We start from the raw sequence: 19,522 nt of genomic DNA, 5'->3' as shown, positions 1-19,522 counted from the left end.
AGTGAGTAATAATTTAATAGTGATTGTTAATTGACAAATAAATCTGAGATTGTAATTATCCTTAAAATTTGAAGTTTTTTTTTTTGTCTTAGTTTATTTTTCGGTTGTATGACCACATAGGAACATTGCATCCACAATATCAATTGTCTCACTGGTTCAATTTAGTTTTGATTTCATTTCTTTTGAGTCGGGAATCTATTAAAAACAATCTATGATTTTGTAGTCATATGAGATCATTGCTTCCACAAGCATTAATAACTTTACTGGTTTAATTTTGTTTTGATTTCACTTCTTTTGAGTTGAAAATCTAGCGAAAATAGTTTCTTTACCTCATAGAGGTAGGCGTCTCACAAAAAAAAAGGTAAGTTCTGTACATTCTATCCTCTATTTGAGGGAAAAATATCTTTTTACATCACAGAGATAAGGGTTTCACAAAAAAAATGACAAGATCTACGTACATTTTATTCTCTACTTATACGACTACACTAGATATGTTATTGTCATTGTGTTACTACTTTTAAATAATTTTATTTTTCTTGCATGGAGTATAATTTTACTTATTAACATGAGATATACGTGTAAAGCACATACACTAAACTAAATCAGTATATGAAAACATATGAAATTAAAAAAAATCTTTTTAACAATCATTTGATAAGATATTTCACAAATTAATTTGAAATAAATATCAATCCAAACTTCAATATGCTAAATAAACAAAGCTATAAAGCGAATTTAACATTATAATTATAACCTAATTTTACCACCTCCACCGACTCCTAATTCCAAATGGTGTCTGAGTATATATACTCAAGTTCCGAAATCTTCCATCGGAGTTGGAAAGAGCTAGAAGCTTCGAGAATCGAATCGAAGGTGCTAGGAGGATAACCGAATCGAAGGTTGTAGAAGGATAACAAGGGATGGGTCGTAGCTAGGGTCTAAGACAAAAATCAAATGAAGGTCTTAAATTTTTAAGAAAAATTAATTTTTTTTATAAAATCTATATTTTAAATTCTAAAATGCAAAGTTATAAATATTATAGTCAATTTTTTCTAATATTTTTTTTTATTAATATTACTAATGCATTTAATTTTTCTTGAGAAATACTTTAAATACATTAAAATTCTTTATTTTTATATTATAAGTTTATTTTTTCTATAAATAATATTTAATATTTTTTTAATAAAATCCTATAATCTATTATTGATTAAAAAAAATGAGTCCTCAAATTTGGAGGCCTTAGACGGATTGAGCCGGCACCGATTCCAGTGAAGTTTGTACACGAAGCAACAGGACACATAGTGACTGTTGAGATGAAGAGTGGAAAGCTTTACAGTGGAAGTATGGTCGAATGCGAAGATAACTGGAATTGCCAGGTCGAAACCATCACTTACACTGCCAAAGTACCTTCTCTGTCTCTTGTTTTTTTTTTCCCCAATGTTTGGTAAGGTCAATTTTATGTTTTTTTTTGTTCTGTTTTAGTTTTTGATTCATCTAGCTGTACCTATATCACAAACAAGACATCACATCAGGGGAGTAGGGGACTATCGATTTATTAACAGAATTAGGGAATTCAGGAACATGAAGAGTATAGTGAATATACTGGTTCAATTTTCTTGTTTCTGTTGTTGTCTCATTATTGACAGATGCAGCTAGACTTATATAAACTACCTTTAAATTCTCAAAGTTACTACTGAATATGTTTAATTCTCGGTAAGATAAAACTGAATAGATATGCTTATGAATTTTGCAGCAGGCTACAGACTCCAAGTGCATTTTTTAATTATTTTATAAGAGCAAAGTAAAATTTGATTGAAAAAAAAAAGCAAAATGAAACAACTTGCTAACAAACATTGCTAAGTTGGATTTTATTTGATAGTAGGAAACTTATCAAAAAGTCAATTGAGCAAAATGCAAGTGCAAGTTCTACATCAATGAAGAGAGTAACAGGAGGATATGACTAATCAGTCAAAACTTCTATATGTTAAAGTGAACTAAGCTAATAAATAAACCGATGACTAATCAATCCAAACTTAAATAAATTTGACTTCATAATTTTATAACCTAATTTTACCTCCTGTGCCTGCTCCAAATTTCAAATGGTGTTTTGACTATATATACACAAGTTCCGAAATCTTCCATTGGAGTTGGAAAGAGCTAGAAGTTTCGAGAATCGAAGGTTCTAGAAGGATAATCAAATCGAATCGAAGGTTGTAGAAGGATAATAAAGCAATGAGTCATAGCTTAGGAATTCCAGTGAAGCTTGTACATGAAGCAACAAGACACATAGTAACTGTTGAAGTGAAGAGTGAAGAGCTTTACATAGGAAGTATGGTCGCATGCAAAGATAACTGGAATTGTCAGCTCGAAACCATCACTTACACTGCCAAAAGTACCCTTTCTCACTCTCTTTTGTTTTGTTTTAGTTTATTTATTGGAAAAATAACATAAACATACGCCCTTAACTTATCATATTTATACACATCCTTACAAAGTTTACAAAAATCTCAACTAATTATGTATGTATCAAGCAAGATCTAATTATGTATCTCGATAGATCCAAAATCGAAAAAAATGTTTCGATTGAGCTTATTGGTGTTTGTTGTAGTGCTAGTCGTATTCTCGTACTTTTTGATTTTAATATCTATCAATCCTGTGTTGAAGATTTCATCATGAATGATATCCTCTTGTTACTCTCTTCATTGATGTAGAGCTTGCACTTGCATTTTAATCAATTGGCTTCTTGATAAGTTTCCAATTATCAAATAAAATCCAACTTAGCAATGTTTCTTAGCAAGTTGTTTCATTTTGCTTTTTTTTTTTTCCATCAAATTTTCCATTGCTCTTATAAAGTTATTTAAAAATGTACTTGGAGTCTATAGCATGCTGCAAAGTTTATAAGCATATCTGTTCAATTTTATCTTACCTCTAGGGAATTAAACATGTTTATTAGTAACTTTGAGAACTGAGCGGTAGTTTATATGGGTTAAGCTGCATCTATAAATAATGAGACAACAGATCAGTATGGAGTATGGGTTCTGTTGGACACTAGAACTGGCGCTTCTGTGTCACAAACAAATAAATCAATATGATTAACAATATTATAGATACACCCTTGTGGTGGTGGGCCCTTTCCTGGACCCTGCACATAGTAGGAGTTTTAGTTCACCGGGTTACCCTTTAAGCATGGGAAGTAAGGCTGTCAACGGTCCGGAACCGGAACCGCCGGATCCGGAACGGTACCGGAACCTCATTACCGTTTTATATCGTCAGAACCGGAGTTACCAGAATCGCAAAATCGAAAAATTTCCCTTGTTCGGACCGGTCCGCTAGCTACCGGTGTGGAACCGGAATAGACCAAAATGATACCGGAACGTTATCGGAATATCGCCGCTGGTACCAGTTTTTTTTTTTTTTTTTTAAAGTTTTAATTTAAATTAAAACATAATGATATTAGTATATAAGTTATATATATTTTAACTTATATAGTTTATATAATTTATTAACTTTTTTATAATAAGTTTAAGTTTTAATTATTGTAAAAGGTTTTAAATTTTAACTTAAAAAATATATGTTAATATAATATTTTTAGTAAGTTTAAGAAGATAAACTTAAATACTTAATATAATATTATTTTTTCATAATTGCAACAAATAAAAGAGAAAATTTAAAACAAAATTAGGAGAATAGCCGTTATATTTATTCAAATTTCCTACGTTGTACATTTATTATAAAGATATTAAATGTAAATCTAATCTACGCAGCCACCTTCTAGGAAGGGTTCTGTGTGAATTAGATTTCTATTGTAGAATCTTATTAATATCTAAATTGTCTATAATTTTTTTGGCGTAACTTTTCTAATTCTTCGACGGATAAATCCTCCGGAATTGGTCTATTTCCTTGTTCCTTCATTGCTTCCATTCCATCATCACTATTTTCCTCAAAAATTTCATCTATTTTGTCTTCAATATGGGGCGGTAATTTGGGGAGCCCAAAATTTCTTCATTCGGCATTGATCCAATCTCTAAATAATACCGAAATCTTCAAACTATCCCTTGATAACGAATACCGATGATCTCCTATTATAAATCTTCCTGCACTGAAAACTTGCTCCGAAGCAATTGAAGAAGCTTGAGCTGATAACAAATCTCGAACCATCCTTGAAAGTTTTGGAAATTATCTGATCCGGGTCTTCCACCACGATAAAAGTTGTTGTTTTCCAGTTTCATCTCTAATATTTTCCCGGTCTTGCGAAAGATACGAATCAAAATCATTACTCCTACAACATTGAAGACCAAGTTCTTCGCCCATCTCGTCATCTAAATCATCATATCTACGTCTAGAACTAGGAGGTTCAATCGGCCCAATATTTTGTTCCATAACATGATACAAGTTATATAAACTCCTAGCTGTAGATACTATGCTAGCACAACAAGTTTCAACTGATGGCTTTTGATGAAGTCCAATTTCTAAATTGTTGTATAATTTTCTAACCAACATCACTGTACCATGTTCTTTATAAAATGGGTTTAATAAATTAGTTGTTAAAAGAATTTGTGGAATAGGAAAATAATATTTTTAAATTTTTTCAATCATAGCTTCAATTGCCTCTTTGTTAGGACATATTTTTTTATATTCAACAAGTACTTTAGAAATAGCAGTAATAGTTACTAAAACAGAACAAATAGTTGGAGTATATTGAGCAGCTACTGTGTTCGTAGCTTGATAAAAAGTTTTCAAAAATTTACAAAGTTCTTCTACTTCAGTCCAATCATCTTCATCTAGCATTAAATTAACATCCTCATTATAAGAATTATAAACTAATTGTATAGGTTTACGATATATAACAACAACTTCAAACATTTGAAACAAAGAATTCCATCTAGTAGGAATTTCTTTTGGAATTTTTCTATATGGAAGGCCACATTGTTCACATTTACGTTTAAAATCATCTATTACAACCTTTTTTTTATTTTTAAACATAGAACTACAAGCAATTCGCACTTTAAGACAACCATTTCCAAACAAATGAATACCATCATGTACTATCAAATTTAAAATATGTACAGAACATCTAACATGAAATTGATCTTGATACATTAAATATAATCTAGTTTTTAACTCGTCAATAACTTTCAAATTATTAGAAGCATTATCTAATGTGCATGCCATAGGTTTACCAATAAATCTAAAATATTTCATGCTCTCCGCTATTGTATTAGCTATATACATACCGGTTTTAGACTCATCGACATATTTATAAGCAATAATTCTTTTTTGCATGTTCCAATCGTGATCAATCGAATGAGCCGTGAGAGTAAAATAATCATTACCGACAACACTAGTACCCATATCAGAAGTAACAGATGTTCTACCATCAAATTTATCAAATAAGCAACGAAGAAAATGACAATGTTCAGCTTGAAATTTAAAAATATCATTTTTAATTGTATTTCGTGAAAAACCTTTAAAAGAGGGATTATATACTCGTTGAATATAATGAATAAAACCAGGATGCGAAGGAAAACTAAAAGGCAAACCCATAACAACAACCATTTTCGGTAATTCTTCTCTATCTACATCTTCACTATATGTCGAGGATGAACTTGTTTCAACCGGGTTAAACATGTCTAAACATGTTTGAACCTTATTACCTCCTACAGATTCATTGTACAAATGTTGTACCATCTTTTTTTGCCTTAGCCTCATTTTTTAGACGAATAAATTCTTTATTACATCTCATCAAATGCGAAGTTAGCAATCCTGTCCCGCCATTCCCCCCCCCCCCCTCCCAGTCAAATGTTTAAAAACATTCTTGCATTTATTGTAATTAGCAGTACTTTTTACCCTATCATGCTCCATAAATTTCCAAACTAAAGACCTTTTAGTATGTTCGGTACCTTTGGCCCATTTTCTAGGTAAAGGGGACAGTTCTTCACCGTGTTTCGGTAATTCCGTAACCGGACTAGTAGGGGTAGGGGTATCACCTAATTCTTGTTCTTCTATATCATCTTCCTCTGGTAAGTCTTCCTCAAAATTATTATAACGCCTATTCAGGGTCTCATTATCTAATTCCATACCGATACCACATCGAAACCATTAGGTTGTGATAATGAAGTTTCATTAAATCTAGCCGGTAATGAACTAGTACTAGCCTTACTTTTTTTATTTCTACGAAAGACCTTACCAAAATTTGATTTTTTACCACTACTATTTTTTTCAAAATCCATATTTCAAAATAAAATATTAAAACAAGCAATACAAATACAAATTGATGTTCGTAAATAAATGTAGATACTAAAAATAAAAAATATAGATAATTAGCGTAAATAAAAAGAGATTAAAGTTGGAACGAATATACCGAACGCCTGCGTAAAAGCAGACGTATAACAAATGTCGGAATTAAAAGATGATAATTGAAGCTTATAATATCTTCAAAAAAATCTTCAACTCCAACTAATATAATAAATGAATCCTCAACTTCAAGTGTTCAACTAATATAATAAAACTAGAAATATTTAGAGAGAATTTGAGAGAATATTAAGAGAGTATGAAAATTGATAATATTTGTGTGAAAAAAATAATTGAAATGAAGTATACTTATAATAAAAATTTTAAAGGGTGGTGGAGGGTAATTGGAAGGTGTGTGTGTGGAGGGGGGGGGGGGGGAATAACGGGTGGAGTGGAATGGGCAAAAAAGCCGTTGCAAACCACCCTTTTTTTTTTTTTTTTTTAAAAGGCCAAATTTTAAAAGTTACGGACTAAAAATCGGTCAACCGATACCGGAACCGGTCAACCCAAACCGAAAATACCGAAATTTTTCGTAGGTTCGGACCGGTATCCTTTTCCGGACAATTGGGTACCAGTAAACTGGAACCAACCGAACCGTGTCGTTACCGGTACCAGAAATCAATCGGAAACGTCACTATAAGAATGGAACGAAAAGTTCCGGTTCCGTTGCCAGCCCTAATGGGAAGTGACAATTCTGACAAAACAGATCATGAGATATGAGAAAAGGAGAGAGAGAAAATCAAATGAGTGCGACTATTAGAAATTGACTTGCATTGTCACAACATAATGATATAGTCCTAGCAAGCTTTTCCACATGAAAAAAAAGTTGATGTCCAAGGAGAAATACTTAGAATGATATGGTCCAGAATATAGTTTTTACTTAGAATATGACATTTCTAAGGACCCTGCAGATCTTGACAAAAAAATCATATAACTTTTTTTTTTTTTTTTAAATTTGCTAGTCTCTTTGATAACGACAACCATTATTCTTCTTTAAGCATTTAGTCTTGTTCTCTTCTACTGTTTTCCCCAATTTGGACTGTTGGTAAGATATGGAAACTAGAAGAGGGACAAGAACTTAGAACAACTAGCATCATTATTACCGGCTATATTCAAGATTTATAGAAACACATGTCTGGGGAAATCGAAGAGATCAGAGATCAAGATAGCATGAGTACTACAATAAGCAACAATGGTGCAGAAAATAATGATGTTTATGTAGCTATTGGAATAAATGACTTGCTTGTTCTTCAATGGGAACATGATCATGCTATTTCCCCTGGATTTCACATCTTCCCCGTGTAAATTTTTCCTCCCATTAACCACATCCGTACACTAGGTAATTATATGCTATTACTCAAGCACTCCATGCTTTATCTTAATATATATAGGAGATGAGACATTCAGTTCTTTGGTAAGGTGTCTCCACTCGATCTTCTATGCTTTTTTCTTCTTTTTAAGTTTTTGATTCATCAGCTGTACATATATCACAAACAATACATCACATCAGGGGGAGTGGGGGACTATCGACTGTTAACAAAATTAGGGAATTCAGGAACACGAAGAGTATATTGAATGTACTGTTCAGTTTTCTTGTTTCTGCTGTTGTCTCATTATTGACAGATGCAGCTCAACCTACATAAACTACCTCTCACTTTTCAAAGTTATTAATGAACATGATTAATTTTCTAAAGGAAAGGTAAGGTAAAACCGAACAAATATGATTATGATCTTTGCAGCAATCTACAGACTCCAAATGCATTTTTTAACTACTTTATAGGAGCAAAGGTAAATTTGATGTAAAATAAAAGCAAAATGAAGCAACTTGCTAACAGACATTGCTAAGTTGGATTTTATTTGATAGTTTGGAAACTTATCAATAAGTCAATTGAGCAAAATGCAAGTGCAAGTTCTACATCAATGAAGAGAGTAGCGAGAGGATATCAGAGAACATTCCTGATGAAATCTCAACACATGATTGATAGATATTAAAAGCAAAAACTACGAGAAAACGACTAGCACTACAACATATGATTGGAAAGAGCTAGAAGTTTCGAGAATCGAAGGTTCTAGAGGGAGAATCAAATCGAAGTTTGTAGAAGGATAATAAGTGATGAGTCGTAGCTTAGGAATTCCAGTGAAGTTTGTACACGAAGCAACAGGACACATAGTGAGTGAAGTTTGTACCCGAAGCAACAGGACACATAGTGACTGTTGAGATGAAGAGTGGAGAGCTTTACAAAGGAAGTATGCTCGACTGCGAAGATAATTTGAATTGCCAGCTCGAAACCATCACTTACACAGCCAAAGTACCTTCTCTCTATTTCTTTGGTTTGTTTTAATTTATTTATTGGAAAAAGAGAAAATACATAAAATCACCATTGAAGTTGTGTCATATTTGCAAGTAGACACTTAATGTTTGTGGGGGTCCTATTACCCCACAAAACTAATTTCAGCTACATAAATACACAACTTTGATGCATTTTTAGAGCAAGTGTAATGTCAATGAAAAAGGGGCACGTGGATGGTTAAATTCTACTCCCAAACCAGTATAAAATTGTCACGTGGCATTAAATTCTACCCCTAGACTAGTATAACCATTAGAAATTTTCTTCTTCTTTCTACAGCTTCAAAACTTCTATTAATAGTCTCAAAAACTCCATTGATAGCAACTCGTCTTCTCCAAACAAGAAGAAAGAAAGAATTTACAAAGCTTTATATAATGAATTTATGAAATTATATTAATTACACAAGATCTCAAAAATTTAGATTAGTGGTCCGTCTCCATCAATTTTCTACTACAGATCGATCTCAATATCAACTTCAAACACAACAATCGAAGAAAAGAAATAGTGCAAATACCTAACTTAAAGACAATCAAAATTGAAAATAAAGTGTATATATGAGCACCCAAATTGGGAAAAACAAAAAAAAACTTGAAATATAAACGAAACAAAATTTGGATTAAAATTCATTATGATAAAAAGTTAATGCCACTTTCTACTTTTAAAATATGAGAAAAAATAAAAAAATATAACTATGCCGGTAAAGTTAAGAAATAGAAGAAAATTTTGAAATAAACAAATCGAAAGGCTTGAAATTGAAAAAACAGGCAGTATATCAAAAAAGTGGGGAGAGTGAAATGAGTCGTGGAATTCACGGGAGAAAGAAAAGAGAGGCGATAGTAGAATTTTTTTATCGGTGAGATTCGTCGGAGAATGAAAAGAGAATGGAGAGTGTAATGGGTTAAAATGTGAAGAAATTGGGTTTTTATCCAACCCTTTATTAAACGTGTAGAAAACAATTAATAAATAGGAGGTGAGACACATGCACTTAGCATGAAGTGTGTTTTTGTTATTGTTAGAACTGGTTTCATGAGGTAATAGAATACCCGCAAAGTTTAAGTGTCTTTTAGAAAATTCAGGACAACGTCAATGGTGCCTTTATGTCTTTTCTTTTGGAAAAATAGCATAAACATACACCTTAATTACCATATTTATAAAAATCCCCACCCTTACAAAGTGTTAGGACACCATATTAGTCACATATTATGCAATTATATTTGATTAGAATTGTATAGTTTATCTCTTAGAGAGTTTGTATTCAACTATACTTTGTATAACATCTTGTATATATTGAGGAAAAACCTCTCTGTGAATATAATTGAGTGAAAACTTTTTCACAGTATTACAAAAATCTCAACTATTTATGTATGTATGGAGAGCTAATTATGTATCTCGACAGATCCAAAATCAAAAGAAATATTTCGATTGAGCTAATTGGTATTTGTTGTAGTGCTAGTCATATTCTCGTAGTTTTTGCTTTTAATATCTATCAATCATGTGTTGAGATTTTATCGGGAATGTTCTGATATCCTCCTGTTACTCTGTTACTCTCTTCATAGATGTAGAACTTGCACTTGCATTTTGCTCAATTGGCTTCTTGATAAGTTTCCAACTATCAAATAAAATCCAACTTAGCAATGTTTGTTAGCAAGTAATATTCATATCAAACAATGGTCATATAGCGTGTCAAGCATTAGTATGATCATGAGTACATGTATGTGCTCACTTATGTTTATGTGTTGTAAATTGAACTTTTGTCATCCATGTGGGATCGATATCCTATAGAAAAGTAGATGTGTAGTTTCTTGTGTATATCTGTATATTTTGTGAAAACTCATGTTCTTGAGCTCGAGGTCTCTTGGACTTCGGCATTCATTTCCTGTGTATAATGTAATGTGATTGTGGAGCGTATTTAGGTTATACTTTTAAAGTGCTAAGGTTTTTAATGACTTTTTAGGACCAACCAAAATATAAAGGAATATTTATTGTACAAATTTCGCATGAGGCTAATATGGCAGTTTCACTGGATTCTCAGGCCTTTTGGAAGAGTGATTGTTTCAAGCATCTTGGTTCTATGATCCAGGGAACGAAGAGATTGACGAGGATATCACTAACTGTATTCGTGCAGGGTGGTTGAAATGGAGGCTCGCCTCTAGAGTCTTGTGTGATAATAAGGTATCTTCTAAACTTAAAAGGGAAGCCGCGACCAAAATGGGCCCTCCATCTATTTAAAATACCAAAGTATGCCATGTATTAAAAATGATACCAAAATATGTTAAACTCACATATTTTGTAAGTGTTACCTTTTTCTTTAAACGGAATGTATGGCAACGACGTCAACTTACAAAAAGTATAAAGCTCACAAAAAATGTGAGTTGTCCATTTTTATTTTCCAAAACTCAAAAAAAATTCGAGTTATCTTTTTTTATTTTATAAAGCTCACATAGTCTGTGAGTTATCTATTTCTATTTTATAAAGCTCACTTAATATGTGAGTTATTTATTTTTATTTTATAAAGTTCACATAATATGTGAGTTATCTATTTAATATAAAAACTCGTCTTTCCTTATAGGGATCTTCTCCCCCAATTTTCTTTACTCAATTCATCTTAGAGAAACATCAAAACCCTACAAATTCCCCACTTCGATGGTCCTCCCAACACAAACTTTAGTCGATTCTCCATCAGTGGTCCAACGTGGTTGTAGTTTGGTGCTTGAAAATCGAGAAATTATTGCGGTTCAAGTTGAGGTAATTTTCTATTTTTTTTTTTTTAAATTGTTGGTTTAAATCATTTGGATTTTTCTTTACTTAACTTTATTACACTAATGTCTTCAATAGTTGTTCTGTTTAAGTTTATGTAAAAGCATTGCATACACTTGGTACTATTGTAAAGTAGATACAACCCTCATGATATACATTCGTATAACTTTTGGTAGTCATTGTGGTTGTACTGATTTTATTTTTACTTTGTTCCTTATGAGTTGTGATTACGAACCACTTGTTGCAACTATGTTATTGTTGCCGAGTGGTGAGTGCCTTGTATTTGTATTTTGGATGCTGTTACTTAGCTTGGCCGTCTGAGTAGTTGGTATTTCATTTTCATTTGCCCATATATCGATTTTTTTTTTTTTATTATTGAACTTCTCAAGAATGCTGAGGTAAGATCTACGTGCACTCTACCCTCCATAACCTTTGTGGGATTTTTACTTTGATAATTGTGATTATGCATCATAGTTGCAACTAAGTGATTGTTGATGGTGGTTGATTCGTAGATATTCAATTAAACACACCAGATGTCTTGTATATTTGCATTTTGAATGTAAGGAGGGGTTCTATCTGGGGAGTGGGAAGACCTTCTATGGTCGCATAATAGCAACTAGCAAGTACAATTTAGATGTATGTATTCATGTGTCTCAGTTATTTTCCCAACTGAATCGGGTGATTTCCAGAGGTGCTTTTTATATCAACTAGAAAACTAACATAATCAGCATTTGAATACCCAAGAATGTCAAAATTTCTCCCTTTAGAATACCATAAACCTTCCTTTTGGCACTGACTTGCACTTGCTGCATTTTCGAAAACTCCACTCTACCTCCACGAGGTAGTAATAAAGTCTGCGAACACTCTATCTTCAAATGGTGTATTATGGCTGCTGAACGTGGGAGTTGAATAACACTGCCAATATATTTTCATCTTCTACCATTAATTTAATTTAGTCTATACAATCAACTTTATCTTTCAATCAAATTATTAAGCTAACCTTTTTATATTATTGAACGTATATGAATATTAATGTAGATGCATTCAGGATAGATATTACTCCTATAACTTTTTATTTATTGTGATTATTAGTGACATGTCAAATGAAAGATCATTTTAAAATTAATATAATAAGTAAAAGGTTAACATTAGTTCAAAGGCTATTTTCCTCCTCCTTCATTAACGTTCTAGGTTGGTTCACAAAATACATATGAAGTGAAGAGGTCCAACAATAACAGTTATGGATTAATGCTTAGGCAATTAGAATTAAAGTAAATCTCTTTCCTTGTTAAGTAAGTTTTAATTTTTTTGGTTAATCAGTTGAACTTGATGTATATGTGTTAAATTACCTATTTTCAACGCTTTTAATTATACTTACTGTAGTATTCATTTTAGCTAATTGTAGTATGCATACAAAATTTTAGTGTAATCTGAATGAATTTGTGTCTCTTTTAACATCATTTTTGTATGGGTGCACAACAAAAATTTACATAATTGAAGTTACTTTTATTGCTCATTACTATAAGTGAGTAGTTGTCTTCTTGTCATTTGCATTTGTACATGTATCACAAAAAGTGATTTCTCTATGCAAGTTAGATTTAATGTAATTAAAAATGTCATGTTATATGTAATATTATTAGCATATAATTCTGTTATGACTTCTTTCTTTGTTGAGTTAGTTAACAATTTCAATATTTTTTATTTTTAAAAACCCTTTTAATTACTTGTTATTTAATCTAAATATTTTTTTAATATAAATTTATTTTAATTTTAAAATTATAGTGCATATTGATAAGGGTTTTACGCGCAACGCACTTTCCCAGAAACGAGTGTGGTAGTACACTTTCAATTAGCTGGAATAGGATAAATAAACTTTAATTCATTTCTTTTTATTTCATTCATCTTATAGCAAAAGAATTTGTGCATATCTCTGTTATTTCATTGGCCATATGTTATTTTCCACAGTCTGGCCATTATTCAATATTATGTGTACGGATACATTATGCCGCACATCTTGCACCCAAGCCCCGTTGATGCTTCATTACTTAAATATTAATGATCTCACAAGTTGAACAACTTATTGGTGTGTGTGTGGCTATATTCATCCCACTAAGTCAATGTGTCTGCAGAAGGTTGAGTCGACATGGGACATTTTATAACCCCCTGCCCCACGATCGCGTCATACATTATATATCGAGGGTGGGGTTACATAATACCATTAGAATAGGCAAGATCCAATTTGACCATAAACTAGCAATTACCATGTCATATAACCCCGCCCTCGATGTATAATGTATGACGCGGTCGTGGGTGGGGGTTATAAAAATGTCTCATGTCGACTCAACCTTTTGCGAACACTGACTCAGTGGGATGAATATAGCCCTCTCTTAAGTTCTCTGACCTGTGAAATCGTTGTAATGTAAGTAATGAAACATCAATGGGGCCTGGGTGCAAGATGTGTGGCATAATGTATCTGTACACATAATATTAAATATTGGTCAGACTGTGGAAAATAACAGATATCCAGTGAAATAATTGAGGTATGCATGAATTCTTTTGTTACAAGATGAATGAAATGACTTAGAGTTTATTTGTCCTATTCCAAGTAATTGAAAAGGTGTATTACCTTACTCGTTTATGAGAACGCACGTGATCCCCTTATGAATATGCATTATAATTGTAAAGTTAAAATATAATGTTAAGATTAAATAACAAGTAATTATGAAGTTTCTCAAAAATAAGAAATATTGACACTGTGTGACTAACTCAACAAAGAAAGAAGTCATAACATAATTACATGCCAATAAGATTATATATAACATGACATTTTTAGTTACATTAAATCTAACTTGCAAAGAGAAACCACTTTTCGTGATGCATCTACAAATGCAAATGACAAGAAGACAACTATTCACTAATAGTAATGAACGATAGGAGTAACTTCAATTATGTAAATTTTTGTTGTGCGCCCCTACTGAAACGATGATAAAAGAAACAAGGATTCATTCATATTACACTTAAATAAATTTTGTACGCATACTACAATTGCTAACATGAATGCTACCGTAGATATAATTAAAATCTTTGTAAATAGGTAATTTATCACATATACACCAAGTTTAACTGATCAACCAAAAAAATCAAAACTTGCTTAACACAGAATGAGATTCACTTTAATTCTAATCTCCTAAGCATTGATTCATAACCGTTATTGTTGGACCTCCTCACTCCATAAGTATTTTGTGAACCAACCTAAGAACGTTAATGAAGGAGGAGGAAAAGAAAGTTTCAACTAATGCTAACCTTTTACTTATTATATAGATTTCAAAGTGATCTCTCATTTGCCATGTCATCAATAATCACAATAAATAAGAAGTTATAGGAGTAATATCTATCCTGAATGCATGAATCTATGTTAATGCTAATATAAGTTCAAGAATATGAAAAAATTAGTTTAATAATTCGATTGAAGGATAAAGTTGATTGTGAAGACTAATTAAGTTAATGGTAGAAGATGAAAATGTATAGGCAGTGTTATTCAACTCCCACGTTCAACAGTTATAATACACCATTTGAAGGTAGAGTGTACGCAAACCTTACCACTACCTCGTGGAGGTGGAGAGGCGTTTTTGAAAATGCAGTAAGTGCAAGTCAGTGACAAAAGGCTTGATTTGGAAATCACCCGGTTCAGTTGGGGAAATAACTGAGACACATGAATATATATCTAAATTGTACTACTAGTTGCTATTATGTGACAATAGTAGGTCTTCCCCACTCCCTAGATAGAACCCTCCTTACATTCAAAATGCAAATATAAAGGATATCCGGTGTATTTAATCAGATATCAATAATCACGTATTTGCAACAAGTGATGCATAATCACAATGATCAAAGTAAAAATCCCACAAAGGTCTACGGAGGGTAGAGTTCACGCAGACCTTAACTCAGCATTCTTGAGAAGTTCAATAATGAAAAGAAAAGATCAGTATATGGGCAAATGGAAATGAAATACCAACTACTGAGATGGCCAAGTTAAGTAACAACATTCAATAGGCAAATACAAGGCACTCGCCACTCGGTCTGTTTAATTAGATATCTACGTATCAACAATAATGTAGTTGCAACGAGTGGTCCGTAATCACAAGGAATAAAGTAATAATAAAATTAGCACAACCACAATAACTATCAAAAGTTATACGAATGTATATCATGAGGGTTGTATCTACTTTACAATAGTACCAAGTGTATGCAATTCTTTTACATGAATTTAAACAGTACAATCATTGGAGATATTAGTGTAATAAACTGAAAAATCTAAACAACAATTATAACTATCATTCACTAAACCACAAACGATTTGAACCAACAATTTTAAAAATCAGAAAATTACTTTAACTTGAACCAACAATTTCTCGATTTTCAAGCTCCGAACTACAACCACGTTGGACTACTGATTGAGAATCAACAAAAATTTGTGTTGAGGGACCAGATTTGTAGGGTTTTGATGTTTCTCTAAGGAGAATTGGGGGAGGAAACCGCGATAAAGAAAGATATGAGTTTTTATATTAAATAAATAACTCACATTTTATGTGAGCTTTATAAAAGGAAAATAGGTAACTCATATATTATGTGAGATTTATTAAAAAGATAACTGACATTATAAAATAAAATAGGATAACTCACATTTTTTGTGAGCTTTGTAAAATAGAAATAGATAACTCACATTTTTGTGATTTTATACTTTCTTGTAAAAGTTGACGCTGTTGCCAAACTTTTGTTAAAAGAAAAGGGTAAAAACTCACAGTATGTGAGTTTAGCCTATTTTGGTATTTTTTTTAAATATATGACATACTTTGGTATTTTAAATAGATGGAGAGCTCATTTTGATCACAGCTTCAGTTAAAGGCAAGTTCTACAGAGTGACAATCTAATCGGCTATGTTGTATGGAATAAAGTGTTGGCCAGTGAAGAACTCCCACATCCAAAAGTTGAAGGTGGCAGAGATGAGGGTGCTACAATGGATGTGTGGGCTTACTAAGAGTGATAGTGTTCGAAATGAGATTATTTGAGAGAAGGTGGGAGTGCCTTTGGTGGAAGACAAAATGTGAGAAGTGAGGTGAGATGGTTTGGGCATGAGATGAGGAGGTGTACGGATGCCCTAGTACGAAGGTGTGAGACGTTGACTATGGATAGATTTAGGTGGGTTAGAGGTAGGACGAAGAATATTGAGGGAGGTGATTAGACATGACATGGAGCAACTAAAACTTACCGAGGATATGATCTTAGATAGGAAGGTATGGAGGACGCGATTTAGGGTAGAGGGTTAGTAGGTGGTAGTGCATCCTTGCTAGTAGGTAGGCGTGCTTTGTTTGTAGCTATGCCAGTGGTAGTGCTATGCTTGTGAATTTGGATAGATAGTTTATAGTATTACTCTGCTGGTTTCTTGTTTTTGTTATTATCTATTGGCTTGTAATTCCATTTTTTTTTTTTGCTTTTGTTAGATCTTTTTATATTATTTTTGTCCTGAGCCGAGTTTCTATCAGAAACAATCTCTCTACTTCATCTGAGGTAGTGGTCTGCATTGCGTACACCTTATTCTCCCCACAACCCACACTTTGTGGGAATACACGGGGTATGTGTTTATTGTACAAATTTAACCATCATTCTAGTAATTTCTGCTAGTGGTCTAAGTTGGCCTTGTGGTCATGAGCTATAGAGCAAAATTTTCTTTTCTGAGAACTCAATAAATTATTCGAAAGGGTGGTGGATACATTTGGTGAATTTTAGATTACGTATAAAATTTAGTAGTGTTCATTTGGCAGGAAGTTTCCATTTGTTCCCTTTTGTCTATTTATTGGGCTTTACGATATAATATCAGAACCAGTTGTCTAGCGCTGGTGGTAGAATTACAAGAAGAGATCTGGAGTTTGTGTTTTTATTGAACATATATTTTTCTGCTGTCATTTTTCCCTCTCTTTTTGTGTGTTGTCTGATGTTCCCTGTTTTTGATTCTCCAGTTCCGATTTTAATGGAACTCTGTTTGCATTGTATATTAGGAGATATATAAGGACCAGGATACCAAACAAGTTAGTCCTGCACTATAGTGCATGTCTCGGAAATTCTGTCATTGCTTGTGAAAAGAAAATGTATCAAGACAGCAATTATTGTGTTCAAATGAAGAAAACATGCATATCTCTCAGAACTTTTGCCCCATTGTGTAATTTCTGGGAATACTAATGTACTTTGTAAGAGGTTTTGTAAGACAACATAGTTGGAAATTTTGTTAGCATCTGCTGCTGGCTTATTTGGTGTTTGATAGAATCGTGCACCTTCATAGCTAAAGTACTTTGTTCCTGTTTTGTCACACGTGTGGAAAAAAATTGTATAGCAAACTTCTACTTTATTTTTCCAATATTGGTGACTCTAATTGCTGAAGTGGGTTAAAGCAGGTTTGGAAGGGTGTCACAATTGGAACATGTTTTTATTCGAGGCAGCAAAGACAGGTATGGGGTCCTCCTTTTCCATTATTTTGTGCTGCTTCTGGTAAGGTCATTATTGAAGTTTAATTTTCACCAGATTCACGATAATTCCTGATATGCTTAAGAATGCTCCCATGTTCAAGCATCTAGAAGCCAGAATCAAGCTACTTATGTGTTGATCTTATATTTATTTCTGCTGTGATGTGCTCTGCTTATGTTTGATTTCACTTTTTGAAGGGCAAAGGCACATCACTTGGTGTTGGACGTGAACATGCTATGGCCATGCGAGCCAAAGTAAGTGCCTCTTCTATCTTTTCCTGTTTGTTGTACTTGATTTCAAGACTAATTTGTATTTTCACTTGCCAACAATCTTTTCCTGTTTGTTGTACTTGATTTCAAGACTAATTTGTATTTTCACTTGCCAACTGTTGTACTGCTTTTTCTTGAGAAAAGACATGCCTGATTATGAACATCTTGTTTGCAGGCACAGGCTGCCGGTCATGGAGCAGCACCTGGTCGAGGTGTTGTGCCTCCAGTAAGAAGATAATCTCCCCGAACTGGTCGGTATCTGGTTCTTGTGTTCGTAAATTCATTGTAATAGTGCACGAGTAGTTGCTGTTTAAGCTTGTGTCGCTAGTCTTATTATTTTTATTAGAAGCACGTAGCGTAGGATCTTGACTTTGTATTCCAGATGACTGATACAAGGATGTTTACCAGTCTCTTGTGCAATGTGGATCGGATCAATTTCTCATTATGTCCCAAGTATTTCATTGGGACTGTGTAGCCCGGATATCTGGTTATTGTTAGAGATATTAAAGGAAATGATCTGTTTAGGGAAGGCATCTTCTTGTGGTTGGCTTAACATTGTTCTGCTGGAAGTTTCCACGTCGTATCCTATTGCAAGTGATGACTTGGTTTTACATCTTTTAATTAATCTTTGCTGTTTTTTTTTTTCTTTTTTTCTTTTTTAATTCTATGATGTTGGTATCCAAGAGAACTGTGCCTTGCTTGTTATGCTAGGTCGGAGCAAGTTGATAGGACCACCTCTTTTACATCTCCATGTTCCCCCGTGTGGTGACATGGGAGCCAACAAAGGAGGCATTGTACATAAACATGCCCTTTAACTTGGCTTGAGCTTTTATCTACTCTCCAACTATAGGTGTGCATAAGGAGGAACTTAAACTTGTATAAAATTGAATAAGTAGACACACATCCTATGTGGCTTTCTACGCGGCCAATTTGTGTCCTATGTGGCGTCTTAAGTATGTTAAGTCACATAGGACACGTGTATCTATTTGTTCAATTTCATACAAGTTTAAGTGTCTACTTTTCCACATTCAAACTTAGAGGTTATAGATGTTATCTGAGCCAAGTAAAAGGTCATGTTTATGTATTATGCCAAAAAAGGGAAGACCATTTGAGTTTACCGGATCTGTTGCTTTGGTGATTACGAGACAGATTATCGGTTCACCCGCTCAAAATCAAAACTACAACTGGACTACAGTAGAGGAAGTGGATTTCAATAAAATGTTTGAATGATTTTCCTAGTAAAATCTGCCAGTGAAGCATGCAGTAATATTGGCAGCTTTGATTCAATTGCAAGAGCACGATGCGTGAGGTGTGAGTTAGGCGCATGAGTACATGACG

At 33.1% G+C, this 19,522-nt stretch overlaps 1 protein-coding gene across 5 annotated transcripts; it reads left to right on the top strand.

Moving 5' to 3' along the window:
• Positions 1-939: 939 nt before the first annotated feature.
• Positions 940-18,713, top strand: LOC107868177 (small nuclear ribonucleoprotein SmD3a). 5 transcript variants are annotated; one of them, XM_016714784.2, is made up of 4 exons: positions 940-1,403; positions 17,846-17,899; positions 18,113-18,169; positions 18,360-18,713. In XM_016714784.2, the coding sequence occupies exons 1-4, from the start codon at positions 1,314-1,316 to the stop codon at positions 18,420-18,422; spliced, it is 264 nt and encodes an 87-aa protein (XP_016570270.1). In that variant the 5' UTR covers positions 940-1,313; the 3' UTR covers positions 18,423-18,713. The 5 variants fall into 5 exon arrangements, with proteins under 5 accessions (XP_016570270.1, XP_016570271.1, XP_016570269.1 ...); XM_016714785.2 differs by having other exon boundaries at positions 1,099-1,376; XM_016714783.2 differs by having other exon boundaries at positions 1,166-1,403; positions 17,843-17,899.
• The last annotated feature ends 809 nt before the right edge of the window (positions 18,714-19,522 follow it).

This window comes from Capsicum annuum, chromosome 4 (genome assembly GCF_002878395.1).
Source record: "Capsicum annuum cultivar UCD-10X-F1 chromosome 4, UCD10Xv1.1, whole genome shotgun sequence".
NCBI classification, from domain to species: domain Eukaryota; kingdom Viridiplantae; phylum Streptophyta; class Magnoliopsida; order Solanales; family Solanaceae; genus Capsicum; species Capsicum annuum.
Note: the sequence above shows the minus strand (reverse complement) of the source record. Positions and strands in the feature narration are given on the sequence as shown.

What these genes read in the sequence shown, in the direction of transcription:
- LOC107868177 (XM_016714782.2), top strand. Translation starts at nt 2,233, where the DNA reads ATGAGTCATAGCTTAGGAATTCCAGTGAAGCTTGTACATGAAGCAACA. An exon ending in ATTCGAGGCAGCAAAGACAG is followed by an intron (nt 17,900 to 18,112) that starts GTATGGGGTCCT and finishes CACTTTTTGAAG; the next exon opens with GGCAAAGGCACATCACTTGG. An exon ending in CTATGGCCATGCGAGCCAAA is followed by an intron (nt 18,170 to 18,359) that starts GTAAGTGCCTCT and finishes TCTTGTTTGCAG; the next exon opens with GCACAGGCTGCCGGTCATGG.